Source organism: Dicentrarchus labrax, unplaced genomic scaffold (assembly GCF_905237075.1).
Source record: "Dicentrarchus labrax unplaced genomic scaffold, dlabrax2021, whole genome shotgun sequence".
In the NCBI taxonomy this organism is placed as follows: domain Eukaryota; kingdom Metazoa; phylum Chordata; class Actinopteri; family Moronidae; genus Dicentrarchus; species Dicentrarchus labrax.
The window spans coordinates 6,341,693-6,369,378 of NW_026136717.1; the positions used below are offsets into that span (position 1 = coordinate 6,341,693).

Sequence of the window (27,686 nt, forward strand, 5' to 3'; positions counted from 1 at the left end):
TGCCCACATGTCTAGTAATGCTGCAAGGCTGCTTTTAGTTCCTGGAAGCAGTAAATACCAGTACACAGTATATTTTGATGAATTTTGTGTTTGTTTGTATTTATCCATGTTATTCCTCTTTTGCATTCTTTTTGTATTGCATCTGCACTCTGGGAAAGATTTTGTGACTTAATACCTCATTTTTGTTAGAACTATGTTTTCATGTTACTCACTTGTGTGTGTAGATGCTCCAGGCTTAGGAAGGTTTGGCCTCGGGTTGCTGGGCATTGAGTCTTCTGTATTCTCTTGCACAGTTTCTCCTTCCCTGCAGCTGGTCACAATGTAGCTCTTCACTTCACCAGCAGGAGTGTCCAAATGCAGAGACACTTGCTCACTGCTGACACGATAAACTGTTGTCTTAAATGGAGGGCAGGGCACTGTGAATATAATAATAATAATGATGATAATAATGAAAGTGATTGAACTGAAAGCTACTTAGATTGCCCTTCATTTAGTAACTTTCCGCTGAACAATAGATTGAATAAAGCTGAACTTTACCACTTGGATCTGTCTGACAATCACCCTTGCTGTCAGATGTTGCTTGACACGGTGTTGATGGAATGTCCTCCACTGCCTCACAGTAAAGTTCAACAAATGAATCTTCATCACTGATCTCCTTCATAAATCACAAATATAGCACGTAATGTAACAACTCAACTCATTATCCCATATACATTAGCTTATGGTAAATCACTTCCATTTTATTTTGTGTATCTTCTTAAGTTGTGTTTACCTCCATTGTGGGTACCGTCTCAGTCGTCCCACACTTGGTCAAGATTATTAAAACAGTTTCTCACTGAAAAGAAATTAGACAAATCTGAGGCTAGACTATACTACTATAAATACTTCACAATGTTTAAAATACCATGCAGCCTTCTTGAATGCATTATTTTCCTAATTACAACAACAATTTATACTGTTCAGTCTTTAGCTTTAATGTGACGGATAGAATTTGACACAACATTCACTTTTCCACATTTAAAAAAGTAAGTTCTCCTTCAGAAATATTGAGAGATACCACACAAATTCCAGACCAGTCCTAGCAAGTAAAAGGAACTTCTACTGAGTCTGATAACACATTGATGAAAATAACCCAAGGATCTCAAACTAAAAAAAAAGATTATTTTTTTTCTAGTTGTTTCATATCAATTTAAACTACCCCTTCATATACAGTTAAAAACAATTCAATTTAAAAAAAAATATTTTGTTAAGGAAAACTAATGGCCTGTAAATGTAGAAAGTGCCTGTAAATGTGTGCAGTGGGTTGATAAGAGGAGAGCAGGTTTCAGGTCTTTATTTGTTGTTTAGCTGCAAACAACAACATTATGATTATATAACATTATGATATGAAATGTATATATTATGTAAAGTATGATGATGCTCTGGACGTTTATAAACGATAGACTGGAGATAATTTATCATCACTGATGGACCTCAGAAAGAAGATGGTATCTTTATTACTTTCCCTTACATATCAGTAGTGTTCGGTAGTTTCCACTTCAGCTGTGTGCGCCCCTGCGAGGAGCATGCAGCAGGCAGACCTCGGCAGGTCTGTTCTACATCCTTCACTATAATACATGTACTATCATCGTTTTAAAGAAGCCGAATAAATGCACATAAAGCATTAAAATAACTGCAGTGACTGTACTGATGCTGATGTTGTACTAATGCTGACAATGTATGTAAATCAAAGAAAGACTTTAAAGTGGAAGCCTTGAAAGCTCTACAATATCATATTACATGAATAATCGGTTGTTCATAATATAGTAATTATATGTTACTCACCATGTTATGTTAACCATCACACACATAACAGAAAAATCACTGACAAAGAAAAAGCATAGAAACTCACCATTGTAGAAGAGATGTGCTCTTGGTGAAGCTGCATTCTTTCTTCCAGGAGTTTTTCTTTTCAGCTATGCAGTATTCATTGGTCAGTCTGTCCCATAGCTGAAGCTCCACTCTCCACAGTCTCGCAGTGCAGACCCCTCCTTTTATTCTGCAGGGTGATGCCACTTTCACTTTTGGTTCCATGATCATGTGGTTTCTGGGAAAGTCCAATTCAATTTACAGTAAAAAAAAACATCAAACAAACTATTATCTCAGATGAGTGCACAAGGGTGTTTTCCTTGTTGTTGAGCTGTGTATATAAATTGTATTCCTCCATCTTAGATAATATACACTTATTACTTATTACACTTATTACTTACCAGTTCCTCTTGGCTTAAAGCTCATACAGTATCTCCAGAGGTTAGAAACAGGTTGAAATACAGGAAACCCACAATTTATTATTTTATTGACTTTCATAGGGCGTTTGATTTTAAGCTATGATATATAAAAATGTTTTACTGGGATTTGTCAGAAATGAATGGGTATCTGAAATAGTTGACTTACTTTTTAAGAGTGTTGATTTAGTGTGGATAACAAGATTAACTCCAAAAACAAATGTTACGGTGGAGGAGTTTATATAGACTACCAAGTTTGAGCTAAATGCACAGAATCATGGGTAGAAATCTGGCAACGCCAAAACTGACAACGTATTGTTTATTTAAGAAAGATTACAATTATGAATATGAATATGACTATAGTTGGCAAAAAGTCAGAGATCACTCTGTGTACAGTTGTATATATTGTATACCAGTGTATATATATATATGTATAATATATGTGTATATTGTGGTATATTACCACTACATATGGAAACTAGTGCTCAACAGTATAAGTTTGCTCTTTTATGCTCCATAATGCAAATGCTACGTTTTGTTAGTGTCAGTGTGTAATGTGTCAGAACATGATAGTTTATGTTGTTATCTTTATAGTTTTAACCATGAGGTGGCTGCATTTGCTGAGCCCAACTGTATTTTGCAGCTGGGGTTTTGAGATCCTGTTTCCTGTGATAAAGGGGGTTGACATCGCAAAGAGCTGCTTCCTGTCTCTTTTTAATTTGCCAGAACGTCTCATAATGACAATGCCACCCAGTTAGCATAAAATCAAATTTCATGGTTTCAGCTCGTACACCAGTACAACTTAATCTGAACCCAGATCATTTACAGTTATTAACAAGTCGGTTATTTGGTTTATAACACTTAGCCTTGGTGATTCAAATATGTATAGATGTCCGGATAAACAATGTATGGCCGCTGTGTTGGTTCACTGATCCACTTGGATAGGACTGAAGGAGCATGACAGCTGACAAACACTCAGGTTCAGGCAAAGGCACAAAATTATTACCCATGTCTATAAAAGACGTGTTTAATATGAAAGAAATGTATACACACTCAAATTTCATTGTCACCTGTTGAATCTTCAGTTTTCTTTGTTTTTTGTAGTACCTGTATGTGCCAGTGTGATGTCTTACTGTACGGACACACACAAATCAGAAGTCCTGGGTTAATGAGGAAGTCTGTGCCACACTTAAAGCACGGACTAACTACCAGGACTCCAGCACCAGAAACATGTGGTCTGGACTACCATCACAGAAACATCAACTATAAAACTTTACTCACACAACACTCATATACACCATGTTATACTTTATTGCCGTGTTACACCATATACTACTTTAAACTAGTACCATATTATACTATACGTACTGTGCCATACACAAATATTCTCTTGCGGCGGCTCCACCCGCTCACTTGGTTACTTGTTTAGAATCTGTTTATATCTCAGCCTTATTACTGCCTGTGTATATCACATCATAGTTATACATTTATTTACTACAGTCTATAAGTTGTATTACCATCACTGTACATATTTATCCATCTCAGTATATGTATTTATATCCATCCTGTCTACAGTCTGTGCTCATGATGTATATTTCACTTTTACTCACCAGAAGGCGGCAGTATTTTCCCCTGCGACTCTACTTCCGGGGCACAGAAAATACATTGTTAAAGCCACTAAAGCCGCTGTTACCCCAGCCGTTAGCAATGTAATGCCTCACATTTGTTATTTCAAATTATTTTATGAAGGTAAGTGTGCTCACCAAATGGATTACCTACTCAAAGTGTTGATGCCTTACCGTAAATTACCTAGTTAAAGTTAAGTTAACTAGTTAAACTGACCCACTGTTTTGGGGCTCGTTAGCTTTAGCTAGCCCCATTAGCGACCTCAGCAGTGTATTAATGTTGGATTTAAATGTTGGTTTTGTTGTTGACTAGCCTGTCTCTTTGGAGTCATACAGCTCTTCGTAGCAGCAAAACTACATTGAGACATACAGTTTTTCTCTATTTAAAGCAATAGTAATAGAGTACTTATCGTGGTAAATTGCTATCGCTTGCTGCTGATGTCCTTAAGATCACCGTAAGGGGTATGCAATCATGCTATCAACAGTGTCGTACTATGTTATTTTTGTGGTATAGTAATGTGAATATAGTAACGTTATCCATTAAATAACGTATAAAATGTTAGAAAATATTGAAAATTCCCAATACAACTCTAAAGCCAAAATGTCTTGTTTTGTCCAACCATCTGCCCCCAAATATATAAAGTCAATGCCCCAAACATATTCAGTCTACAAAGCTGAGCAAGAGTGGCAAATCAAAGCATTGGAGAAGCTGGAATTGGGGAATATTTCCCTTTTAACTTATGTTCTACTATCAGTATAATTGATAGTTGAATTTTCTGTTGATTGACTAAAGGATCTATGACACAGAGCTGAAACTGTTAATTGAAAGAAAATGAATCGGCATCTACCTTGTATGATAATACATGAGTCTTTTATATCACCTAGTTTAAGGTTTTTCAGTTGGATTGAAGGATCAACTACTCTTTTTGTGTTGAAGCTTTAGCTTCATATCACAATACATCTATACTCCCTCGTCTATGTTATAAAGTGACTCACTGCAGCCCTGTGGTTCTCACAGTTTGGGCTGGATTTTGGTTCATTCGTAACGTGCCCGACAACTGCAGACAGCCAAGCAAAAGGCAACACCTGATGACTCCATATCACTGAGGTTATTTGGAGATCCAGTGTCAGGTCAGTGGTGCATTGAAGCACATGGTTAACAGCCCACAATGGTAAACATACACAAAGACAGTGACACTCACACAACTCTCCAGCTTGGTCTCCATTGCCAAGTTGCACCTGTTGTCTTGTTTTTACATTCTTTGTTGAATTCAGAAACCCAAGACTTGAGATGAAGACAAATGTTAAATAATGGAATTTTAAAAAAGATGATTATTTTAAAAAGTATAGTAAAACTATATAAATAAATGAGGTGATGATATTTCTGTTTAATTTAGAAGTTATTATACACTGTCAGAGCATGTGAGCGGAGCGGACCGGGTGAAAATTTCCACTCCTCGCTCACAGATTCTCAACTCCATGATGAATTTTATCCTGTTTCACTCGCTCACCACTCCGCTCAAAAAAAAACCTGCATCGTACAACCCTCACCTGCAATCTTATATTCACAAATAAAACATGAGCTTGGCCGTTTTTCCCCACGCTACATATTTTCATTTCATTTAAAAAATACCACGACCCAACTCAACTAAGACATGAGGGTAATGTTTCGTTTTTAAGCTGACAAAAACAGTAAGACCACAACTTATTAATTCAAAATGTTTTATTTTTAAACCAATAGGATCAGGGGTTAGATGAATCAATGGGCATATTTAACTCAAATAAATAGGCTACAAAATGCAAGTCATCCAAGTTTTCAAACGAAATAAACTTTTACAGGAATAGTACACTTGTACGACTTCTCAGTTTCTTTTCTGAAGTACACATTAAACTCCATAGTTTTGAAAGAAACTAGTGTGGGTGTGCTTGCAGGTGCAAAGATGCTTCCGGGTGGGGCATGAGCGACCGGAGCGAAATTGGAGCGAGAGATAAGGCTCCGCTCCACCTTTTAAAAAAATTGCCGCTCCTCGCTCAACACAAAATACTTCCGCTCCCCGCTCCGCTCATATGCTGTATGCTGTGATTCTAATCTGGGAAACATTAAAGACATTCATAGCCAGTCTGCCCATTTTTTCTCTTTATTGAGTCAGTTTACAGGAGTAAGTAAGAGTAATAAAAGTAATAAGTAATGAGAGTATACACGCAGACAACAACACATAAAGAAGGAATTATCATTTGATTGTTATTTAAATCTTCAATTCTTAATTGCAGTGATTATAAATTCCAAGTTAAGACAATCACATATTATACCCAGATTAAAATAAAACTCAGGTAACCTACATGTTAACATTTAGACTGAATTATCATTCAGTACTTGAAATATTCATTAACAGATTCACAATTCTAATAAATAATCAAATCAAACAGATTTTTTTTTTACATTCTGTCCTATTACGGCAATTCCACATGCAGGCTGAGTGATGTGTAAAAAACAAGGGTAAATGTAAATATTTGACATCAGACACTTCAGACAAACAAAAGCAAATGAACATCATACTTAATCAGAAAAAAAACATTCTGTCCCATTATGACTATACCACAAGTAGGACGATCTTTAAAATAAGTATAGAGAATGTAAAAGTTTCATATGAGATGCTTCACAAAAACAACCAATAAAAGACCGTATGTCACATATTTCATAAAAGAAAAAAATATTTATGTCACTTTTTTAACTTGCTCTTTTCAGTGGCAATACAATGAGCTTCATCTGTCACACAAAGATCAGGAATTCAAACCCATCAAACTGGAACCATTTTGTATGTCCCTGCCTTACACATTGACTCAGAGTATCAAAGAGTATTTAAATATCTTGATGAGGTCAACATTAATATACAGTGAAAGCAGATTATTTTGATGACACACGTTTATCACCATCTACAATCGAGCTGACCAGTATTTGCAGTGATTTTGTTTCTGCCATCCCTATTGTAAACCTTTGATGCTAAAATGTTGACCTGTAGTGACAATATCGTCAAACATGTCATCTTATATACAGTATGTTACTACTTGTGATTCTCTTCTTTGTTATATCAAACAAGATGAAAATATCCATGAAAGGAGGATGGGTACCTCTGTACACTCAAACAAAGTGAGGGGAAGGTTAGCATTCTCACTTGATGTTAAATGACTCTTTGAGACTCGCTTCTGCCTGTTTGTACGTAGTACTTTTCCAAGTTTCAGGAATATCAGCAGGTCTTGCATTATATGCTTTAGCAAACTCATTGTTGAACTTTGCCAGTACATATTTCCAGTAGTCTGATGCCTCAAGACTTTTATCTGGAACAATTCTCCAGTCTGGGAAAATATCTGTGTAACTCTTGTAAGGGTGCCATTCACCTTTTGTGGCATTGCATTGAAAATGCACGTCACTGATCACTAAGGAAGTGCATATGTCAGTGACAAGTTTGTCTGTCCCATCCCAACTGAATCTACCCAGACCCTGTGGCCGATGTAGTGAAGTGCAGTGCTCTTTATGTTGTTTTCCTCCTGCCTCACAAGGAGCTTTGCAGAACGGACACTGTTTACCACATCCAATCAGTTTGGTTAAAAGCTCGTTCTGAGGCTTCACATGAAGAGCTTGTAGCGTCATTTGGATGTTTGTTTCTTTAAACTTCTCTCTAAGAGTGTGTTCCATGTCCTTAACACACTCAGTGAGCCAGTGAGCAAACTGTTCCTGGTTGGCATTGTTCAGGATCATGAAAGCACCAAGGGCATCCTGGGAAATGACCAGTTTATCACCAAGTTTTTGACAGACATTTTTAACAAATGTCTTCAAGTTGCCACTCTTCTCTGTTTTAGCTTTGTTGATAGCATCATTTATGCTCCTGATACTTGACTGGAGATGTTTATCCTCAAACTCAAACATCTTAGACCCATATGAAAGGTGTTCCACAATGCGGTCAAGTATCCATTCCTTTACATAATTCTCATATGAGCAAATATAGCTATGATATTTGTCAAAGTCATTCATTGAGAGCAGATCCAGTAAAATGGAATACTGGAAGTACATTCGTGTGCTGAACTCGAAGCTTGTCTGCATTTCACCAGTGATATCAGGACCCAAAGAACGGTTGACAAAGTCTTCAACTGCTGGCCTCAAACAGCGCTCTGTGAATTCTTTTGCCTTCTTCTGGCACTGGTCTCGTTTATTGAACACATCTTTGAAATCAGCACGAAACTTTTCTTTGTTTTGATTGAGACATCTGTAGGGATCATTCTCATGTAGGAAATCTTCCTGCATTTTCTGAAACTGTCTGGCTGCAACTCCACAGATGTGCTGTTTCAGAGAAACTTCAAACTCAATCTCTATGTTCTTTACATCCTGATTGTTTTTCAGCCTCTCGTCAATAATGTGTAGGATCTCCTGGATGTAAGTGTCATGGTAATTGTTTTTCCTTTCCATTTTGTCAGTCACAAACTGTGTGCAAGCATCTATGATGCTGCCAGCTATTTTTTGTAAAGCTCTGACATGTTCTTCAATGTTGAATACTTTACAGACTTTGTTGACAGTTTGTTTGAGTTTGTTGATGACTCCCTCAGCTGTATATTTGAAAGGTACCACTCCACAATCTTGCAGTCTTTTTTGACTTAATAATTCACATGTATAACTCCCCTTACGTGATAGATTGTCTCTCAGGCAGAGGGTAACACTTGTGATGACATTTGTGGCCTTTGGTTGAGAACAAGATAGTTCATTCACTGTTCTATTCCACATCTCATCAAATTCTGTGTCAAGCTCCTTCTCTGTCATCTTGAGTTTTTTCTTCCGACATTTCTCAATCAATTGACACACTCTCCCCTCTAATTCTTTTGTGTGGTTCTCCTTGATTCTGTCAATTTCTTTCATTCCTCGTCTGATGTCAGCTGCTACTTTGAGCTGATTTGACACAGAGTTCTCCATTTCTCGTCGAAGGCTCTTTGCACTGTTTGCAAAGTCCTCTCTGTATCCTTCAACTAGATAGACATGACCCTCTGTTTGCTTGAAGTACTGTTCCAGATTTTCAAGAATCTTTGTCTCCCATTTGGCCAGCACTGTGTTAGCTTCACTTTTCAAAAGAAGGAGATATTCTCCCATGTCAGATATCTTAGAATCCACAGCAACTGTGCCGAAGTTGGAAATTTTAGTTTCAGTTTCTGTTACCCACGCGTACATTTCTTGTTTGAATTTCCATTCCCATTTGTTGAATTCTGTGCACAGTCTCATGTATGCATCAGCCACTAAGCTGTTTCTGAAGCTGAAGATGAAGTTTTCGTGCTTTACTGCATTCCACAGGCTTTTCATCCACTCTGTAAAATCCAAGATTTTATTTGCAGATGACTCACAACTAACCAAAGTTTGGATGATGGTTTTCTTGAGCTCATAAACAGCCTCACTGTATCCTGCATTGACTGGTGCCATTGGTGGGTTTCCATTCCAGAGACCAGGGATGTACCAGTTCCCAGTATCTGGACTGTACTCCATCACATCAGTGAAACTCTTGTTCTCCTCTTTCTTTTCCATCTTGGCTGCTGCCTGGGTCATCTCATTTAACTGTTCCAAGAGCAGTTTCCTGTCTCTTAAGTTCTTCTCATGGGCTGAAACATCTGACACATTCTGGTGAACAAACTGACATTTGGGCTTTTTGCCCACTTCTTTCATCCTGAGAAAAGCATGCACGACTATTTGTAGGATGTCCTTCATTTCTGTTGAATTCTCCATTGCAATATTGATAATGGTGATGTCACTCAACCCCACAACAAGTGTTGCAAGCTCATTGTCATGTTCATGGCTATTGTCCAGTTGTGCAAGCTCTGGTGACTTTAATCCCTCAGTGTCAATGATCACCATGAAGTCACAATTTAGAACTTTTTTGACATCTTCATTGATTCTGATGAGCAACATAAAAGCACCTCGAGTGCATCGACCACTGCTGACTGCAAACTGCACTCCAAACATGGTGTTGAGGAGAGTAGACTTCCCTGTGCTCTGGACTCCAAGAACTGTGACTACCAGTATCTTGTTCTTAGGACACACCAAGTCATTGAGCTGAGAGAGAACGTCACTCGCCCATCTGAGAGGTATGTTGGATGCATCTCCATCTACAAGCTCAATGGGAAATCCATCAAGCAACAATTGTGCGCACAGTCTTGGCAGATGCTGTAATTGTTGTCGTGATGGGTCTGTTTCTGGAAGGGAAAGTGAAGCTTCATAGATCTGACCCATTTCACGGAAGAAGTGTTCAGTCCCTAGTGAGCTGTTGGAAAGTTGTCTGTCAATGTCTTTGATCTCCTCTTTGTTTTCTTTGTATTTCTTTTTGTACTGCTCCCTGAGGCCAGACAGTTTTTCTCGAGATAGGTTATCGAGGTTCATTCGCATCCATTTCAGGAAATAACACCTCTCAATCCCTGGGCTTGATATTGCGTCAATGAAACATGACATTGCATTTGACATGTCATAAGAGTTCTGCTTTTTGCGAAGTTCTGTTTTCTGTAACTGAAGATCACTTTTGTACTTTTCTATGTCTTTAGACCCAACTTTCCGAAGCCGAAATTCCTCCTTCTCCAAGCAAGTCAGGTCCTTCCATATTTGTCCTTGCAATGGCAGCTGAGCTTCTTTGTATGAAAAAATGTCTTGAATTTCTGCAGTGATGGCATCTGCATTTTTCTTGGCAGTCTGGCACTGTGAACAGTCTTCATCAACCCAGATTCCCAGTTCATGGGCAATGTCAGCCATCTTCTCAATTCCCATCTTCATCTTTGAGTTCTCAACTACATCCCTGATTGTGTTCCGCAATTTTTTGACAAAGTCTGCATCATTCATGTGTTTAGCCTTCAAAAGTATGTTGCTGTTAGTTAAGCGCAGCTCAGTTGCTACTTTTTTTAGAGCATCTACACTGAACCTCTGGCTTTGATGGTTACCCACCAGGAAGATCTGTGCTTTGTGGTTTTGATTGATAAGCAGCTTGCACTCAGAGTCCAAATTGTCGAAGAACACAAATACTGCTTCAGATGTCTGACACAAAAATGAAAATTGTGTTTCAAATGAAGCAATGTCTCCACGAAGGTTCGCTACAGCTACTGGTTCACTGAAAACATCCATGTTTTTGTTCCCACAAGGAAGGTACCAGGTAATTTCAGCCAATCCATTGGATATTCTTCTTGGGCTGTCACCACACTCCAAGTTACAGTGAACAAAGGTATCATGGTACTGCTGAGTATTGTTCAGAAGCTTATTGAGGATCTCTGACTTGGACAAGGAGCACTCACCCAATCTCACAAAAGATACCATTGGAAGTTCAGAGACAACAATTCTGTCTTCAATAAAGCCCTTGGATTCTGAAAGTGACTGAGGTCTGTACTTTTTAACAATGTCTCTCAAAGCCCAAAGCATGAGTGTGCACTGCTTTGAGTCACAATTGGGAAGCAGCAGAGGCACAGCAAACTGACACATAGACATTTTGAGTGCCATTTCCTGCTGTACAAAACCATCAGAACACAGAAAGAGAGCAGTGATTATGTCGAGGGGGTTCAGCATGTCACCTGAATGTGGACCATTAAAAAGATCATCAAAATTTAACTCTGTCTTTCCTGATGCAGCATCACAGTTTGACTCACATACAAATGAACATTTCACATTCCTAGCTACCACATTAACCATCATTAGTTTCTTCAGAAAATACCATGGAAGATCTGAGTTACACTTGGCAGGTTCATCAGTGATGGTCTTCTCATCAATCTGAAGTATTGTGCTCAGGGATAGCTTATCTGTGTAGTGCTGCTCCAATCCCAGATCCTCCAATAAGCTCTCCAGTTGTGTCTCTGTGGATATTATGATGTTTGTTATTTCAAACCAATCATACGTGTTTTAATGACATGTAAAATCAATCCGTGCATGTGTGCCAAAATGTCTGGTATTGCTGCAAATCTGTGTCTATTTCCTGGAAGCATTATGTACCAGTGAACAGTATATTTCAAACGAAAAAAGTAAAGAAAAGACTCCAGCCAAGAGCTTTTTGGCCCTGATCCTTAACCAGGTAAGGATTATTTATTTTGTCTACATTGAGGCTTGTGTTTGAATTTATCCATGTTATTGTAACCATGTCTTGACTCTGTGCATCTTCCCCCTGGGAAGGACATTGTGACTTACTGCTTCATTATTGTTATAACCATGTTTTTATTTTACTCACTTGTGTGTGCAGATGTTTGGACAGTCTTGCTAGTTTTCTTATTCTTTGGTTCTTCAGAAACCTGGTTGAGGTTTTCATTGTAGGGTGCTGTGAAAATAACAACAATAATACAGTTGATAATCATGGTTTCACTTTCTGCTAGACTGCCCATCATTTAGAAACGTTCTGCTTAACAATAGATTGAATAAAGCTGACCTTTACCAGATGCATCAGTCTGTTGAAAGTCACCCTTGCTGTCAGAACACAGTGTTGATGGAGTGTCCTCTAATTCCTCACAGTCTACAAATGACTCTGCATCACTGATCTCCTTGATAAATAAGAAAAACAGTATGTAATTTATTGACACAAGCTTGTAAAAAAACATTTCCATTTCATTTAGTGTATCTTTTTGAGTTGTAGAGACTAGATGTTTACCTCCATTGTGGGGGTAGTCTCAGTCATCCCACACTTGGTCCAGATTATTAAAACAGCTTCTCACTGAAAATAATGAGAGAAAAGTATATTAGGCTTTATTCTTTCTTTCTTTCTTTTTTATAGACAATATTACTATAAATACCCGATAAAGTTTATAATACCATGCAGCCTACCTGAATGCATTATCTTTCCAATCACAACAATAATTTATTATTCTCAGTCTTAAGCTCTCTCCTGTAGGCTTGGAAAATACACGACTTTGGCGATTCCCATCTCCACCCCTCCAGAATCACATGACTGATCCTTTAGAATATATAACACCCTACACCTGTTTATGGTGAGAATATTCTGCATTGCATTTACTCTACCAACGAGCGCCCCTGTTGGAAACGCCCCTCAACTCATAAAACTCATAAACTTCATAAACAGTGTATATTTCATCGAAAACATGCCTGCCTCTTTGTGCTAAACTTGTGAAGTCCCATAGGTTTCCCCTTACCCCTTAACACTCAAGACATGCAATTCAAGTCAAACTGTGTTTATTGCACATAGCCTACTTTATTTGGTCAACTTTCACTTGACAGAGTCAATCTGACACATCGCATTTAAAAAACACATTTTTCAATAACATTTAAATGAACTGTCTGTAACTCTATGCTTAACAAAACATCGATAAAGAACACTAAAGAGTTCTCCTTCAGAAATATTGAGAGATTCATCCAGACCAGTCCAATCAAAGAATCTGATAACATACTGATGAAAATAAACCAATCATCTCAAACTGCCGGCCCAGGGACCATTTCCAGCCCTCCACCCCTTCCCTCTGGCTCGCAAAATTATGTCAAAACAAAAAGAAGATACATTTTTTCTAGTTGTTTCATATCAATTTTACACTACCCCTTCATATACAGTAAACCACATTATATTTAAAAAAAAAAAAAAAAAATGTTTAGGAAAACTAATGGCCTGTAAATGTAAAAAGTGCCTGTAAATGCGTGCAGTGGGTTGATAAGAGGAGAGCAGGTTTCAAAGCTTTATTTGTTGTTTAGCTGCAAACAACAACGATTATATAACATTATGATATGAAATGTATATATTATGTTAAGGCAGACCTCGGCAGGTCTGTTCTACATCCTTCACTATAATACATGTACTATCATCGTTTTAAAGAAGCCGAATAAATGCACATAAAGCATTAAAATAATTGCAGTGACTGTACTGATGCTGATGTTGTACTAATGCTGACAATGTATGTAAATCAAAGAAAGCCTTTATAGTGGAAGCCTTGAAAGCTCTACAATATCATATTACATGAATAATCGGTTGTTCATAATATAGTAATTATATGTTACCCATCACGTTTATCAGCTCCTCCCATCACACACATAACAGAAAAATCACTGACAAAGAAAAAGCATAGAAACTCACCATTGTAGAAGAGATGTGCTCTTGGTGAAGCTGCATTCTTTCTTCCAGGAGTTTTTCTTTTCAGCTATGCAGTATTCATTGGTCAGTCTGTCCCATAGCTGAAGCTCCACTCTTCACGCCAGTGCAGTCTCGCAGTGCAGACCCCTTCTTTTATTCTGCAGGGTGATGCCACTTTCACTTTTGGTTCCATGATCATGTGGTTTCTGGGAAAGTCCAATTCAATTTACGGTAAAAAAACATCAAACAAACAATTATCTCAGATGAGTGCACAAGGGTGTTTTCCTTGTTGTTGAGCTGTGTATATAAATTATATTCCTCCATCTTAGATAATATACACTTATTACTAACTACTTCCTCTTGGCTTAAAGCTCATACAGTATCTCCAGAGGTTAGAAACAGGTTGAAATAGAGGAAACCCACAATTTATTATTTTCTTGACTTTCACAGGGCGTTTGATTTTAAGCTTTGATATATAAAAATGTTTTACTGGGATTTGTCAGAAATTAATGGGTATCTGAAATAGTTGACTTACATTTTAAGAGTGTTGATTTAGTGTGGATAAGAAAATTATCTCCAAAAACAAATGTTACGGTGGAGGAGTTTATATAGACTACCAAGTTTGAGCTAAATGCACAGAATCATGGGTAGAAATCTGGCAACGCCAAAACTGACAACGTATTGTTTATTTAAGAAAGATTACAATTATGAATATGAATATGACTATAGTTGGCAAAAAGTCAGAGATCACTCTGTGTACAGTTGTATATATTGTATACCAGTGTATATATATATATGTATAATATATGTGTATATTGTGGTATATTACCACTACATATGGAAACTAGTGCTCAACAGTATAAGTTTGCTCTTTTATGCTCCATAATGCAAATGCTACGTTTTGTTAGTGTCAGTGTGTAATGTGTCAGAACATGATAGTTTATGTTGTTATTTTTATAGTTTTAACCATGAGGTGGCTGCATTTGCTGAGCCCAACTGTATTTTGCAGCTGGGGTTTTGAGATCCTGTTTCCTGTGATAAAGGGGGTTGACATCGCTGAGAGCTGCTTCCTGTCTCTTTTTAATTTGCCAGAACGTCTCATAATGACAATGCCACCCAGTTAGCATAAAATCAAATTTCATGGTTTCAGCTCGTACACCAGATCATTTACAGTTATTAACAAGTCAGGTATTTGGTTTATAACACTTAGCCTTGGTGATTCAAATATGTATAGATATCCGGATAAACAATGTATGGCCGCTGTGTTGGTTCACTGATCCACTTGGATAGGACTGAAGGAGCATGACAGCTGACAAACACTCAGGTTCAGGCAAAGGCACAAAATTATTACCCATGTCTATAAAAGACTTGTTTAATATGAAAGAAATGTATACACACTCAAATTTCATTGTCACCTGTTGAATCTTCAGTTTTCTTTGTTTTTTGTAGTACCTGTATGTGCCAGTGTGATGTCTTACTGTACGGACACACACAAATCAGAAGTCCTGGGTTAATGAGGAAGTCTGTGCCACACTTAAAGCACGGACTAACTACCAGGACTCCAGCACCAGAAACATGTGGTCTGGACTACCATCAGAGAAACATCACATAAAACGAAAAAAGACAATGTCTACATTTCTCCCAGATGAAGTAAACACCTTCTATGCACACTTTAAGAAAAACTTCCAGGTTAAGGAGTTAGAAAAGGCCCAGGTCTGCTGCCCATATCCAGTGCAGATGTGTGCAGATCCTTCAAATGGATTAGTCCACAATGCACCCAGACCTGATGGCATCAGCACTTACTGCTCTAGTCTGCAGTCCCCATTGTCCACCATTGTCCCTGTTTCCAAAAAGTCCTCTGCCTTTGCGTACAGACCAAACAGATTGCCGCAGCATCCGGTCTCACACCACCAGGCTCAGACTGTTCGCCACTATAACACTTTACTCACACAACACTCATATACACCATTTTATACTTTATTGCCGTGTTACACCATATACTACTTTAAACTAGTACCATATTATACTATACGTACTGTGCCATACACAAATATTCTCTTGCGGCGGCTCCACCCGCTCACTTGGTTACTTGTTTAGAATCTGTTTATATCTCAGCCTTATTACTGCCTGTGTATATCACATCATAGTTATACATTTATTTACTACAGTCTATAAGTTGTATTACCATCACTGTACATATTTATCCATCTCAGTATATGTATTTATATCCATCCTGTCTACAGTCTGTGCTCATGATGTATATTTCACTTTTACTCACCAGAAGGCGGCAGTATTTTCCCCTGCGACTCTACTTCCGGGGCACAGAAAATACATTGTTAAAGCCACTAAAGCCGCTGTTACCCCAGCCGTTAGCAATGTAATGCCTCACATTTGTTATTTCAAATTATTTTATGAAGGTAAGTGTGCTCACCAAATGGATTACCTACTCAAAGTGTTGATGCCTTACCGTAAATTACCTAGTTAAAGTTAAGTTAACTAGTTAAACTGACCCACTGTTTTGGGGCTCGTTAGCTTTAGCTAGCCCCATTAGCGACCTCAGCAGTGTATTAATGTTGGATTTAAATGTTGGTTTTGTGCCGGACGAACATTTAATCACCCCTGAAAAACAAGAGACATCTGTGAGATCACCAATATTCACTTAAAGATGCAATATCCTGCCACAAAGTAGGTAGAAAGCAAACCCACGGTTTGCCTAGGGAACGCTATGAGGCTAACGTGGCTAATGTTTGTTAGCCTGTCTCTTTGGAGTCATACAGCTCTTCGTAGCAGCAAAACTACATTGAGACATACATTCTTTCTCTATTTAAAGCAATAGTAATAGAGTACTTATTGTTGTTACTGTATTGCTGTTGCTTGCTGCTGATGTCCTTAACATCACCGTAAGGGGTTAGCATTTATGCTATCAACAGGGTCATATTATGGTATTTCTGTGGTATAGTAAGGTGAATATAGTAACGTTATCCGACTGAAGCGACTGTTTTCAGTGTCTAACAGTTTGCTGTTTATTTTCTCGATTAAGTGTTTGCTCTATAAAATGTTGAAAATTCCCAATACAACTCTAAAGCCAAAATGTCTTGTTTTGTCCAACCATCTGTCCCCAAATATATAAAGTCAATGCCCCAAACATATTCAGTCTATAAAGCTGTGAACAACAGTGGCAAATCAAAGCATTGGAGAAGCTGGAATACTTACTTATGTTCTACTATCAGTATAGTTGATAGTTGAATTTTCTGTTGATCGACTAGGATTATAAGGACCTAGGACACCGAGCTGAAACTGTTAGTTAATGTTAGTTGAAAGAAAATGAATCAGTATCTACCGTGTATGATAATAGATTAATAGGTAGTCTTTTATATTAAATAGTTTCAGGTTTCTCAGTTGTGATGATCTGTCGTTGTTGGTCACATGTTGAAGAAAGGAAATTGTGATGGGGATTTTTTATATTTTGCTTTCATTTTACAGATTGAACGACAAATCACCAGATTAAGAGATAGTGAAAATAATTGTTAGTTGCAGCTACACGAGGATGTCTGTAAGTTTGCTGGAAGGTATCATGACCACATTTCATCAGCTTCTGTCTTCTAACTTTCTTTTCTCTTTTGCCCCCAGCTATTGCCTAAGCACATACTGTTTATCCACTGAGAAACATGACAGAGCCACGCAACCCAGGAATGTCCTCTGTCCCTCAAACAGCCCCGGTGCACACGGACTCCTCCTCTGCGGCTGTAGAGATGGACCCAGTGGAGTACACCCTTAGGAAGCGCCTCCCCCGGAAACTCCCAAAGCGACGGAACGACGTCTACGTCAACATGAAGACCGATTTCCGGGCTCAGTTGGCTCGCTGTCAGAAGCTTCTGGAAGGTGGGGGTCACAGGGAGATCTGTGTCCACGGCCTGGGCCTGGCCATCAACAGGGCGATCAACATCGCCCTTCAGCTGCAGGCCAGCAGCCAGGGGGTGCTGCAGCTGGCAGCAAACACCTCCACGGTGGAGCTTGTGGACGATCTGGAGCCTGAAGATCCTGATGAAGCCGGGGAGCCCATGACGCGTACACGCAACAACTCGGCCATTCATATTAAGGTTTTCTACCCTGACCCTCAGTGACCTGACAAGAGGTGTGTTGTGTAGAGGTTCTCAATTAGTCTTCAAGTTCTATTTGTTTCCGCATAACTGGGCATACAGATATACAGACAGCTGGTGGGACTGCGTGTGGAGACATGATAACAGCACTAGAGGACTGCAAAATGGAGCAGACAACATACAGTCTGTTGGCTGTATGTTTATAAGTCAAAAATACTCCAATTGGGACAGCCTTAGTTGACTAAACATATTATGGTCTTTTGTCATGTGTTTTGTCAGTTGTGAATTGTTACCGTTGTTCCTTTTTTACTTTGCATGCCTTGAAGCAACAGTGGTGTCTGACAGGTGAAACCTCAGTCTAATTTAATAGTTGTAGACATGGCTGTGCCAAATGTAAATGTACAAGTGTCTTTAATTTGAAGGCCTAAGAGGCTCTGCAAGTGTTTACAGTGTCATGTCTGTTTTTGAAGATACAAATAATTTAAAAAACTGCAGTATCCTAAGTTTCAATTTCAAGCTGGTGTTGTTGTAGTAAATGTCCACTAGATGTCAGTAGTCTCTTTCAATTTGGTTTCATATCCTTGAACTGCTGGTGTTGTTTGTGTTCATAATGAATATGAAGGGGACAGTTTTCAGGAAGACAATGAATTGGATTTCTTGACAAAAAATAAAATTTGCTGGAAACCATTTTTAACTGTGTATTAAGGGTAGGAGACACTCATTTAACTCTCACGTGATGCGAACAAGACACAGATAATGAATGAAATGGACAGACCTCCCCTTGTTGTGTTTCCATCTATCCTTTCTTTATCCAAGAATAATATTTTGTATTTAAATAGCAAATTATACAGTGATGGGACAAAATAACAGGAAAGAAAACATGTACAAACATCCTTAACAACATCTTGTAGATGCACAACAAGATTTAAAAACACGGGAAACAACAAGGAAGAACATTTAACTAATCTTAAATAGTTGAGCATCCATTTAATAGAAAGCCTCAAGTTCCCAGGACTAACTGATTGCCAGCCTGCTGTTTGATGACGAACAATAGAGGGAGGGATCAGACAGCGTTAGCGTCAGATTCTGGAAAAATATTTGCAATTACAGGCTCACAGGATGTTAATTGTAAAAGCCACACAGCATTTTCCCAGACACTCTGGCTATCAGTGTGTAGCGACTGGTTGAGTGTTGGTTAGGCAGCAACAAAAACACAGATAATGACCAAACAATCTTCACAGTTCTCACGTAACCCTGCACCCTCCTCCTCACTGACCTTGCGCTCCCTCGTTCACTGTAACTGAACCACTTTTTAGCCTTCGTCGTGTTATTTGGAAGGAACATGCAATGTGAAACTAACTGCTAGCGATCTGTATAAAAAGGAAGACAGCAGCGTGTCATTGCGAGTGGTGTTGAACAGCTTTGCAAAAACAGTGTTACGTGAGAACATTGCAACGAGAGCCCAACTAAAAATCTTAAAGATCCGACACTAAAAAATACAAAGACTGGAGCTTTAAAGTAGAAAATCTGTATAAATAGTCATTACACAACTTTTAAAAATATATTTAAAATATTCACTGAAAAACATCCAAGAGAGGAGACTAATGTTTCAGTGAGGCATAGTTGACAAATGTTAAAAGGCTTGTGGGGTGAGGCCTCATTCATTTTTTGCCTTTTTGCAGTGCTATTGGAAATGGATGCTCTGTCACAACCTCACAGTCCTCCAATTTCCAGGTGCAATCAATATTTTCTGGGTGTTTCACTCCACAAGTCACTCTATAGAGGTGAGTGTGGGGGTCAAACTCACTGGAAACAAACACACATACACACTACATACAGATTTAAACTTAAGTCGCGCACACACAAAAGTACATCCACACACAAAGTGCAAGAGAGTGCCAGTAGAACAGCTATCTGAGCAGTGCTTCCCATAGACCTCATTTTGGTCAGAGTGTGCTTCACCGTGTCCATGTTTCCCATCTACATTCCAAGGTGCAATCATCTCCTGTCCATCCAAAGCCTAGCTGGGACTGTCTTCTCCTTTCAGCTTCCTCCTCTCATGTGAGGATGGCTGCATCTTCCTCTCCTTCCACACCGCTTCCAGCAGCCAGCGTGCAGGGCAGCAGTGTTAAGTCCCTCCTCTTGCCTTCGGAAACACAAATTAGCTTTGCCTGGAGTATGGAGAACAGCTGATCAGCTGACATCTTGCTGACAAGCCTGCGCATCCAAAAGAAGGAGGCGCACTTTGCCCCGCAGGAAGTTGACATGGACTTGAAGCAAATCCGTTGCAGAGGACACCCTCCATGTTCCCTCAAGACCCGCTGCACTTGCTGGTGGGGTGTATTCCTAAAAGATAACACAAAGAAACATGTGACTTGTCTTCATTTGGAAGATTTATCTTTTTTGTGTTTCATCCTCTTTCGTCCAAATCACCAACATGCTTCAGTTATTTCATGGTGGTTTATGAAGTTAAAAGGTTAGACATCCACACAAACCCACTGTAGTGATGATCACAAAGGGCTTACAGTTACAGTTTCTACAGAATGTCTCATGACATCTTTCAATTTCTCTATATTATTGAAGAAAACACAATTATTACATAACAAGAAACCCAAGTATGACTACTATATCTTAAAAAAAACATGGCTTATCCTTTCAAATATAATTAGTTTAGACAGACTGCTTACTTCATCACAACTGTGTGATCAGAAAGAATCCACCAAACTTTTGAAAAATATGGATGTGTTGGGTCCTTAGCAGAGGTAGTGGTTAATGATGTTGCTTTTATTCTGGACAAAACAAGTTTATCAAAAAATGTTGCAGAACGGAAATGCAACCTTTTTTTTAACCCCTCAGAAGCTTGTAAAAGCCACCTAATTTAACATGAGAGAGATGAACCACATAGGTGTTTGACAATGCTTGCAAAAGACAAGCAATGAAGGAGCGGGGTGTGTGTGTTCCCTGGGGAACATCTCTGGCTTACCTCAAGTGGGCCAGCCTGATTGAAAACAGTATATCTAAACTAGATAATAAATGCAAAGAGTGTGCACATGATAAACTTTCATATTTCAAAAGGATTAAAAAGATTAAAACTAACTATCAAAGTGAATCACATTTCTTTGGGAATGTGCCAGTTTATTCACAGCATTGTCTTTGAATTTGTACCTTTGAACCTGCTGTCACCCACCTGGATGTTGAGGCTACGGAGCACACCATTGATGCTGAGCAGGTTTCTGATTGAGTTGTCTATGTGACTTTGCAGTGCTGTGTTGGTGACTGAGGTCCGTAGCAAGTTGAGGGCCTGTTGTAAGAGCCATAAACCAGACTGCACCTCCTGGGCTTGCTCCAGTGCCTTGGCGAAAAAATAAAGAAGGCAAGAGTTGAAGGGTGTCATTATGGAAGCGATAAGGAGCAGGTAATCAGCTCTCCCATTAGAAATGAACTATATTACACACTAAAAGGCTGCAAGTTTCTTTTAATTTGTATTCCATGTTATGGCTAATCCAAATCTGTTGCCAGCTGTTTTAACATTCAGCTGTTTTCAGTGAGTACTTACAGTTTTCTTCTCCCAGACATCAAATTCAACTCTGGTTTGGGGAACAGTGACAGACTCTGACAGGCTGCATCCTTCTCTACACGACTTCTAAGAAAACAGAGTAATGATGTTAGTGTTTAAGTTATGGTAAACATTCAGTATGGGTCATTCCAGGACCACAGTATCTCTGCAGCAAGCTTCGCCCGCTCTTAGATCTGAGTGCATGCATACATTTTCCTCTCACCATAGCGACTTCTGCGTCTCGCGCTTCCTTAATGAAATGATTCAGGACTCTCAGGTCACAGATTGGCCTCAGCGGGGATGGTAGGCCTGGCCGGGTCCACTCCAACACTATCAACAGCAAGGCAAGCAGTCCTGGCGTCACAGATACAAAAAAGACAGTCACTCAAAGGCCTGCGAACGACGAAATGATGAAAAGTAGCAAGTAGCGAGTAAAGAGACAACATGTGGGACACCTTTGCTTTTATATGAACTAATGTTTGTTTAAGTCATGACTTAGCAGAATGACACAATTTGCTTTCTGCGCCACACCTCAAGGTTCTAGTGTGAGAGTCATAATTTTAATGCTTATCTCATCTGTCCATAGAATGCTACTTCAGCAACACTGTTTAGCACCTGCGGGGGTTTTCTTCTATCCTCCACACATACATGAACTCTTATTCTTGTTTCTCATTGTGATTATATGTGCATGATATGCCTACTGAGCTGTAGTTGTTGAGAGTTTATTGCTTCAATGACACTTAAACAACCCTCTGGCACTGAACTTTGCAGAACCACTCCTATAGAAAGTAGCAGTGCGTGGTTGTCTTCCTTTTTTCACTTGGCACGTGACTGTCAGTCTAGCTATAACAACCAAACTCAATCAGTCATATCAATACAGACACCCCCCGACCAATATGTGATCCTTAAAATATCTTAAATGAAAACTCAACCAATTTAGGGAAACTCTGGATCAGACCAGATTGCACTTCAGCATCAGCCATCAACCAAAAAAACTGCTATGTATTCATTTTCACAAGGTAAATGTTTGACTGGGAACGATACAAAGCAATCCACTTATCATTTGTTATCTTGATTCACATTTTAAATGTATGAAAACCTCAAGACCTTTGGAACAACTGTGTCTTTTGTTGCTTTCTACCCACCACCCTCATCTAGTGACGCTTACAGCATTATATGTGAAAATACATCTGGTGACCCTCAGGGCTATAATCATATCATTTATATTTTTAAACTAATGTCTACAAATACTTAATTCCCATTGTGGTCCTATGACCTCTTCAGATCAGACTTTATCCGACAACAAAGTATGTATGAGAACAAATATTAATGTTACAAACTATTGATATCACATTTTCTGTTCACTGACTATGAGCTCAGAAGTCTGTGTGAATTATATAATTCTAGCAACCGTTTGATCTGTTAGGGACATTGTGTCTTGCATTTATTACCATTATCTGGATCAGTTAGCTGCTCAAGGATCAGTCTTTCATCAACATTACAGTTAGTTTGATTTAGGGCTGTATCATGTCAAATAAGCATGATTCAGCATGATTAAGCAGTATCTCATTCATTTAGTTTCATTCTTGCATGTGACCATGTGATATCCTGGATTCTGATGATCAAAAACCTGCAGATATGACAATGCAGAAATAACTATTTCCTTGTGTTAACCCGTTTTTAGAACTGAGTGGATCTATAATTGGGCCATTAGTCAGCCTTATTCAGAATTGTAGATATTGCTTCCAACCTTTTCTCAGTGACCATGAAAGAAACTTTAGACATCCATTGAAAGCATACTCTGAACTCTATGGATACATTTGGCAATGAGAGTGGTTCTAGTGTTGTGGGTCATGTGGGCATCCAGCCTCGTTCCTCTGTACCACATGCTGAATGCACTCTTTCACAGCAGCCTGGATGTGTGACGCAGAAGGATGATAGAAAATACTGATGATCTTCGCAGGCAGACAGGTCAGATACAGGCTAGATCAAATTCCCAGAATCGCAGAAAACTAGCAGAGAGTGAGCTGAACTACGTTAACTACATTAGTAGTGGGCGGTCAGTTTTATAATCAATCAACTTTACCTGCATGCCCTCTTTTCTGTGATGCCAACATGGTGGTGGAGACTGACAGTGACACACAGGATCAGTCTATGTATGTAACTGCACATCTAACTCATACCACCCACGTGTTACAGAAACTTTATGTATAGTGGCAGGGGTAGTGCATGGACACAGTGTCCCACAGCTTCACAAACTACTCATTTCACCATACGCTTTAGGAACAGTATTTCTGCCTCATGAACACACATGCACCACGACATGCGCAAAAAGGGTGTGACATTCACTGATACATATGGCTGTGCATTTTTAAAGAGTCATTCATAGGTTCATTTAAAATTATGATTTACTCATAATGAAGACACAAGGTCAGTTTAGCAGGAAATGAATGCTGAATGGGAAAAAACCATGAAGCATTTCACACAGGTCCTTCTGGACTGTTGGCTGTTAAGTGGCTGCTCCCCTTTATTTAGACACTGCTTCATTTAATAGTAGACTTTTGTAAATGTGTCCACTTTAAAGTAAATAACAACCTTTGAATCTTTTTGCATATGTTCTTTTTCAGACCTCCTGTGATACTTTAAGTTTATACAAGCCCCGGAGGTCTTTCTACATTATCGCTTTAGAGCAGAATGGATCAATAAGCTTTGGATTGTTGTAAGTATACATAACACATACCAATTCATATAGTATTTTCAGAGGCAAAGTGATGTATGCACAGACAAAAAATCTTTTACATTCACTCTGGCATTTGTCATTTACCAAAATGCGGCCACGTTGTTAAATAAGTGTGTGTGTGATTCAGCTTGAGGATTATCTGTGACCCTTTCACCTCCGCCATTGCCTACGTGAGAATTCATCAATCTAAACTGTGTGTACGCACTCTCTCTCTCTCTCTACATTCTTACCAGGGTGGTGGAATTTGCAGGACTGTGGCCAAACTAGAAGTTAAGAGCTTTGTCTGCCTGCTTTGACATCTACGGCCAAAACCATGTTGCTATTTTAAATCGGAAGCAGTGGTCCACAAGTGGCAGTGCTTTGGGTAATGGCAAGCTTCACTCCAGGTATCTGACAGATGCTTTGGGTGGCTGCATGCTCACGTGAACTGATGCATTTGACATGTGCTATTTTAACTAACCATGTCAAACAGGTGCACAGAGAGCGCGCTGCAATTGAAACCATGCAGTTGGAATGGTACTAATGGTTAAATGGCACAGAGGGCTGGTAGGGACATACTATTTAGAGTACACCTCTGTATTGGGACGGTTGCTATTTGAATGCTTTCACCCTCCTCTCTATTGTTAAGGGGTCTTCCCCATGACAAAGTACAGAGTTGTAAATTAGCGGCTATCAGATGACACAGGCGTGACATCATTTCCTGTTTGGCTTTGCTGGAATCCCTTATAGCTGTCAGCCTGTGATAACCCTTTGCTCTTTTCCGCTGACATAAGTATGTGACGACTGTGCCGAAAACTGCAGATTCAGCTTTCGCATTCAGTACCCTTAACTTTCCAGTGTGCTGTGTCATGCTAGAGAAGAACTGACTGAAGATGTATTTTCCCTGAGAACAAGACAGAAAAACAGAGCATTTTATCTGCAGTGGCTTACAGGAACAGGAAATAACACATCTTTAGCACAAGTGGGAATCAAACCAGCAGCTCCAACAGATTTAACTCAGGATTAACATGATGCCTTGTGTCAACTTCAAAAAGAGACTGAACGGTGTCCCCCCCCATTATTAGGTGTACAATGTTCTTCACCTGACAGTAATTTGGCTTCATTTAGAGGGGATTTTTTTTATTTTATAGATTAAATGATTAATGGCTGTTAAGGAGATTATAGTTTTACAGCATAGACTAATGTACATCAGACTTCTAGGAAGAGGCATTACACAATCTATTTCCAAGAACTGCAGTGAATAAATACAATTCTAAAGCGTGGGTCTCAGAACATGTAGGATTTGGAGTTTGGCACAACTTTTAGGAAAACAAGCATAAGAAACCCAGACCCCCAGATACAACTGCAATGACCTCAAGATTCAGAACTCACCATACACATAGGGGATGTGAATACCTAATAGCTGCACGCCACATCCAGATCATCAACGTGATAAACGCGTTAACTGCTGAGCACATACAGCCTCCTGATGAGGCGCACAGGTACTTCATACAAAGGAACGTACCGAACTACATCATAATACAAGCGATCTTACCTCTACTCGTTTTCTGCAACATTCGCAAACAGGTGCCGCATCTTTTAAGAACATTGTGAAAGAATTAAATATATGCACGCGCTCCACGGCTCAAGTTAAAGGCACCAGTCAAATCCAGTGAGTCCAACATACAACCAAGTGCGCTGGTCCCAGCGCTTGTCCGATCGGCATGTAGGTCCGTGTCAAAAAAGATCAGTGCTGCTGGTGAGAGCGGTCACCTACCACACTTTGCATCACTGCTGTGCTTTGGCAAAACCTTTTATTTACCTCCCCTAAGGATATAGCGATAACGTGACGATAAGGACGAGGACGCGCCTTTTTACGCACCACGGTGAGCGATTAAACATCAACCCATGCATGCAGCCCCCCATGCGTAAAGCGTGAAAATAGACTAAGTGCTAAAGCCAGTGTACAGAGAAAAAAATCATGAAGGCATGTCCATAACTCACTGGGAAACTCCATAGCGGTATCCGCATAGCCCCTCACAGGGTCCTCGCGGTTTGGCCCATAGGTCCGTCTATTGCCCATTAATTGGAAACGAAGCTCTTTTGTGGATCTCCTGCACTTATCCGGTAGGTGTTTCTAAAAACTGATCCTGTTTGATTTTTTATTGATGACTTTGAAAATAAAGTTGCATTGTTTCTATGATGACAATCTACACCACCTCCTCCCTTAAGGCAAAACTGTTTTCTTTCATTGTTATCCAAATAATAGGCTATCCCTGTTTATAAAACATTTGGCCTAAAAAGTAAATACTGTCTCAAAAACGCCGTGCGGAGACTTCCCATCCATTGTTCGGATGGTTTTCAGAAACGTTCGTTACAGTAGTATATTTTTAAAATAACTGATCGTGTAAATATTTATAATAAATGATCAAATGAGCAGTTCAGTCTCGGTTGTTGGATTGATTTATAGGACTATCCCTGACATCTATCATATGCCAGGGCGCACTGGATGACCACAGTGGGGAAAAGATGTGACACAGAAATTAAACGTGGACATAAATCGATGTTATTCTTGAACTTTCCAGCAATCAGAAAAATGATTTTTAGGATAAAACTGATCGCAGCACATCAGCTAGTGTACATGTTAATTGGAGCACTTTGCGCATCCTGTAACTCCTGAGACGCAATCTTGCCACACAGTGTGTGACGCACATGTATTTAACACCCCAGCCCCCCTCACCCCCTTCCCACAGTGACACACATCCTCGAATGTTTACAGCTTGTGTTCATCCAAAACTTCCACCTGAATGTCTTTACCCAGGCGTTCACAAATGAGTGCCCATCAGTTGATGAGATAAAGGTAGCCTGTAAATTCCTGGGGAGTTTAGTATTTTTGTTCTTACTTTCTGTTCATTTTCTGCTGTTATCATTTGTGTTGTGAACTGTAAAAGACCAGCAGGTTAAACTTGAAGTTACATATAGTTAGAAACTGAAAGAAAAAACACAATAAATGGTTGGAGAAACTAAATGAGTGCTGATGCTTTTATGCACTAAATGATTTAATGAGCATTGAAATGGTGCGATTCATATACTATGGCTTTGGCAGTTGCTAAGTTAGTGCTCTCCATCATCATCATCATCATCCCCATCTTCACCTTCATATTCATCATGAAAACATAAAATGAGGGAATATCTATTGAAGAATGATGCTAATCCCGCCAGCGATGTTGAGATACTTGAAAAGAAGGAGTGAAAATAATGTAGATGAAGGCAAAGACTTCAACAAAGTACTTTTATCATGCTTGCCTCGAGGGCTTTAAGAAAGAGAAAAAGAACCCAGCTTTGATAATTGAGTTAT

The 27,686-nt window shown here is 39.2% G+C and overlaps 3 protein-coding genes across 17 annotated transcripts in view; 1 reads left to right on the top strand and 2 right to left on the bottom strand.

The window, feature by feature from the left end:
• The window catches only part of LOC127379287 (up-regulator of cell proliferation), a 38,467-nt gene extending 24,353 nt beyond the window's left edge, over nucleotides 1-14,114 (bottom strand). For 2 of the 11 annotated variants that reach the window (XM_051428700.1, XM_051428698.1), the window contains exons 1-3: nucleotides 1,892-2,002; nucleotides 538-655; nucleotides 213-416 (exon numbers count right to left, since the gene is read on the bottom strand). In XM_051428700.1, coding sequence (XP_051284660.1) covers nucleotides 213-416; nucleotides 538-655; nucleotides 1,892-1,927 — 358 coding nt within the window. In that variant the 5' untranslated portion in view covers nucleotides 1,928-2,002. Of the gene's footprint in view, nucleotides 1-212; nucleotides 417-537; nucleotides 656-772; nucleotides 836-1,891; nucleotides 2,004-7,439; nucleotides 11,747-12,114; nucleotides 12,202-12,309; nucleotides 12,422-12,528; nucleotides 12,592-13,956 lie in introns of those variants that run through there. The other 9 variants (XM_051428708.1, XM_051428703.1, XM_051428704.1 and 6 more) reach the window with 9 other exon arrangements.
• pop7 (POP7 homolog, ribonuclease P/MRP subunit) lies at nucleotides 3,907-18,740 on the top strand. 4 transcript variants are annotated; one of them, XM_051428741.1, is made up of 3 exons: nucleotides 3,907-4,013; nucleotides 17,437-17,506; nucleotides 17,584-18,740. In XM_051428741.1, the coding sequence occupies exon 3, from the start codon at nucleotides 17,622-17,624 to the stop codon at nucleotides 18,075-18,077; it is 456 nt and encodes a 151-aa protein (XP_051284701.1). In that variant the 5' UTR covers nucleotides 3,907-4,013; nucleotides 17,437-17,506; nucleotides 17,584-17,621; the 3' UTR covers nucleotides 18,078-18,740. The 4 variants fall into 4 exon arrangements, with proteins under 4 accessions (XP_051284701.1, XP_051284699.1, XP_051284700.1 ...); XM_051428740.1 differs by lacking the exon at nucleotides 3,907-4,013 and adding an exon at nucleotides 16,264-16,370; XM_051428739.1 differs by lacking the exon at nucleotides 17,437-17,506.
• A 1,173-nt stretch (nucleotides 18,741-19,913) lies between these two features.
• Nucleotides 19,914-26,530, bottom strand: epoa (erythropoietin a). 2 transcript variants are annotated; one of them, XM_051428736.1, is made up of 5 exons: nucleotides 26,333-26,530; nucleotides 21,833-21,963; nucleotides 21,610-21,696; nucleotides 21,241-21,405; nucleotides 19,914-20,399 (listed from the first exon to the last, which is right to left on the bottom strand). In XM_051428736.1, exons 1-5 carry the CDS (start codon nucleotides 26,409-26,411, stop codon nucleotides 20,247-20,249), a joined length of 615 nt encoding a protein of 204 aa, XP_051284696.1. In that variant the 5' UTR covers nucleotides 26,412-26,530; the 3' UTR covers nucleotides 19,914-20,246. The 2 variants fall into 2 exon arrangements, with proteins under 2 accessions (XP_051284696.1, XP_051284697.1); XM_051428737.1 differs by lacking the exon at nucleotides 26,333-26,530 and adding an exon at nucleotides 25,884-26,121.
• Nucleotides 26,531-27,686: the final 1,156 nt, after the last annotated feature.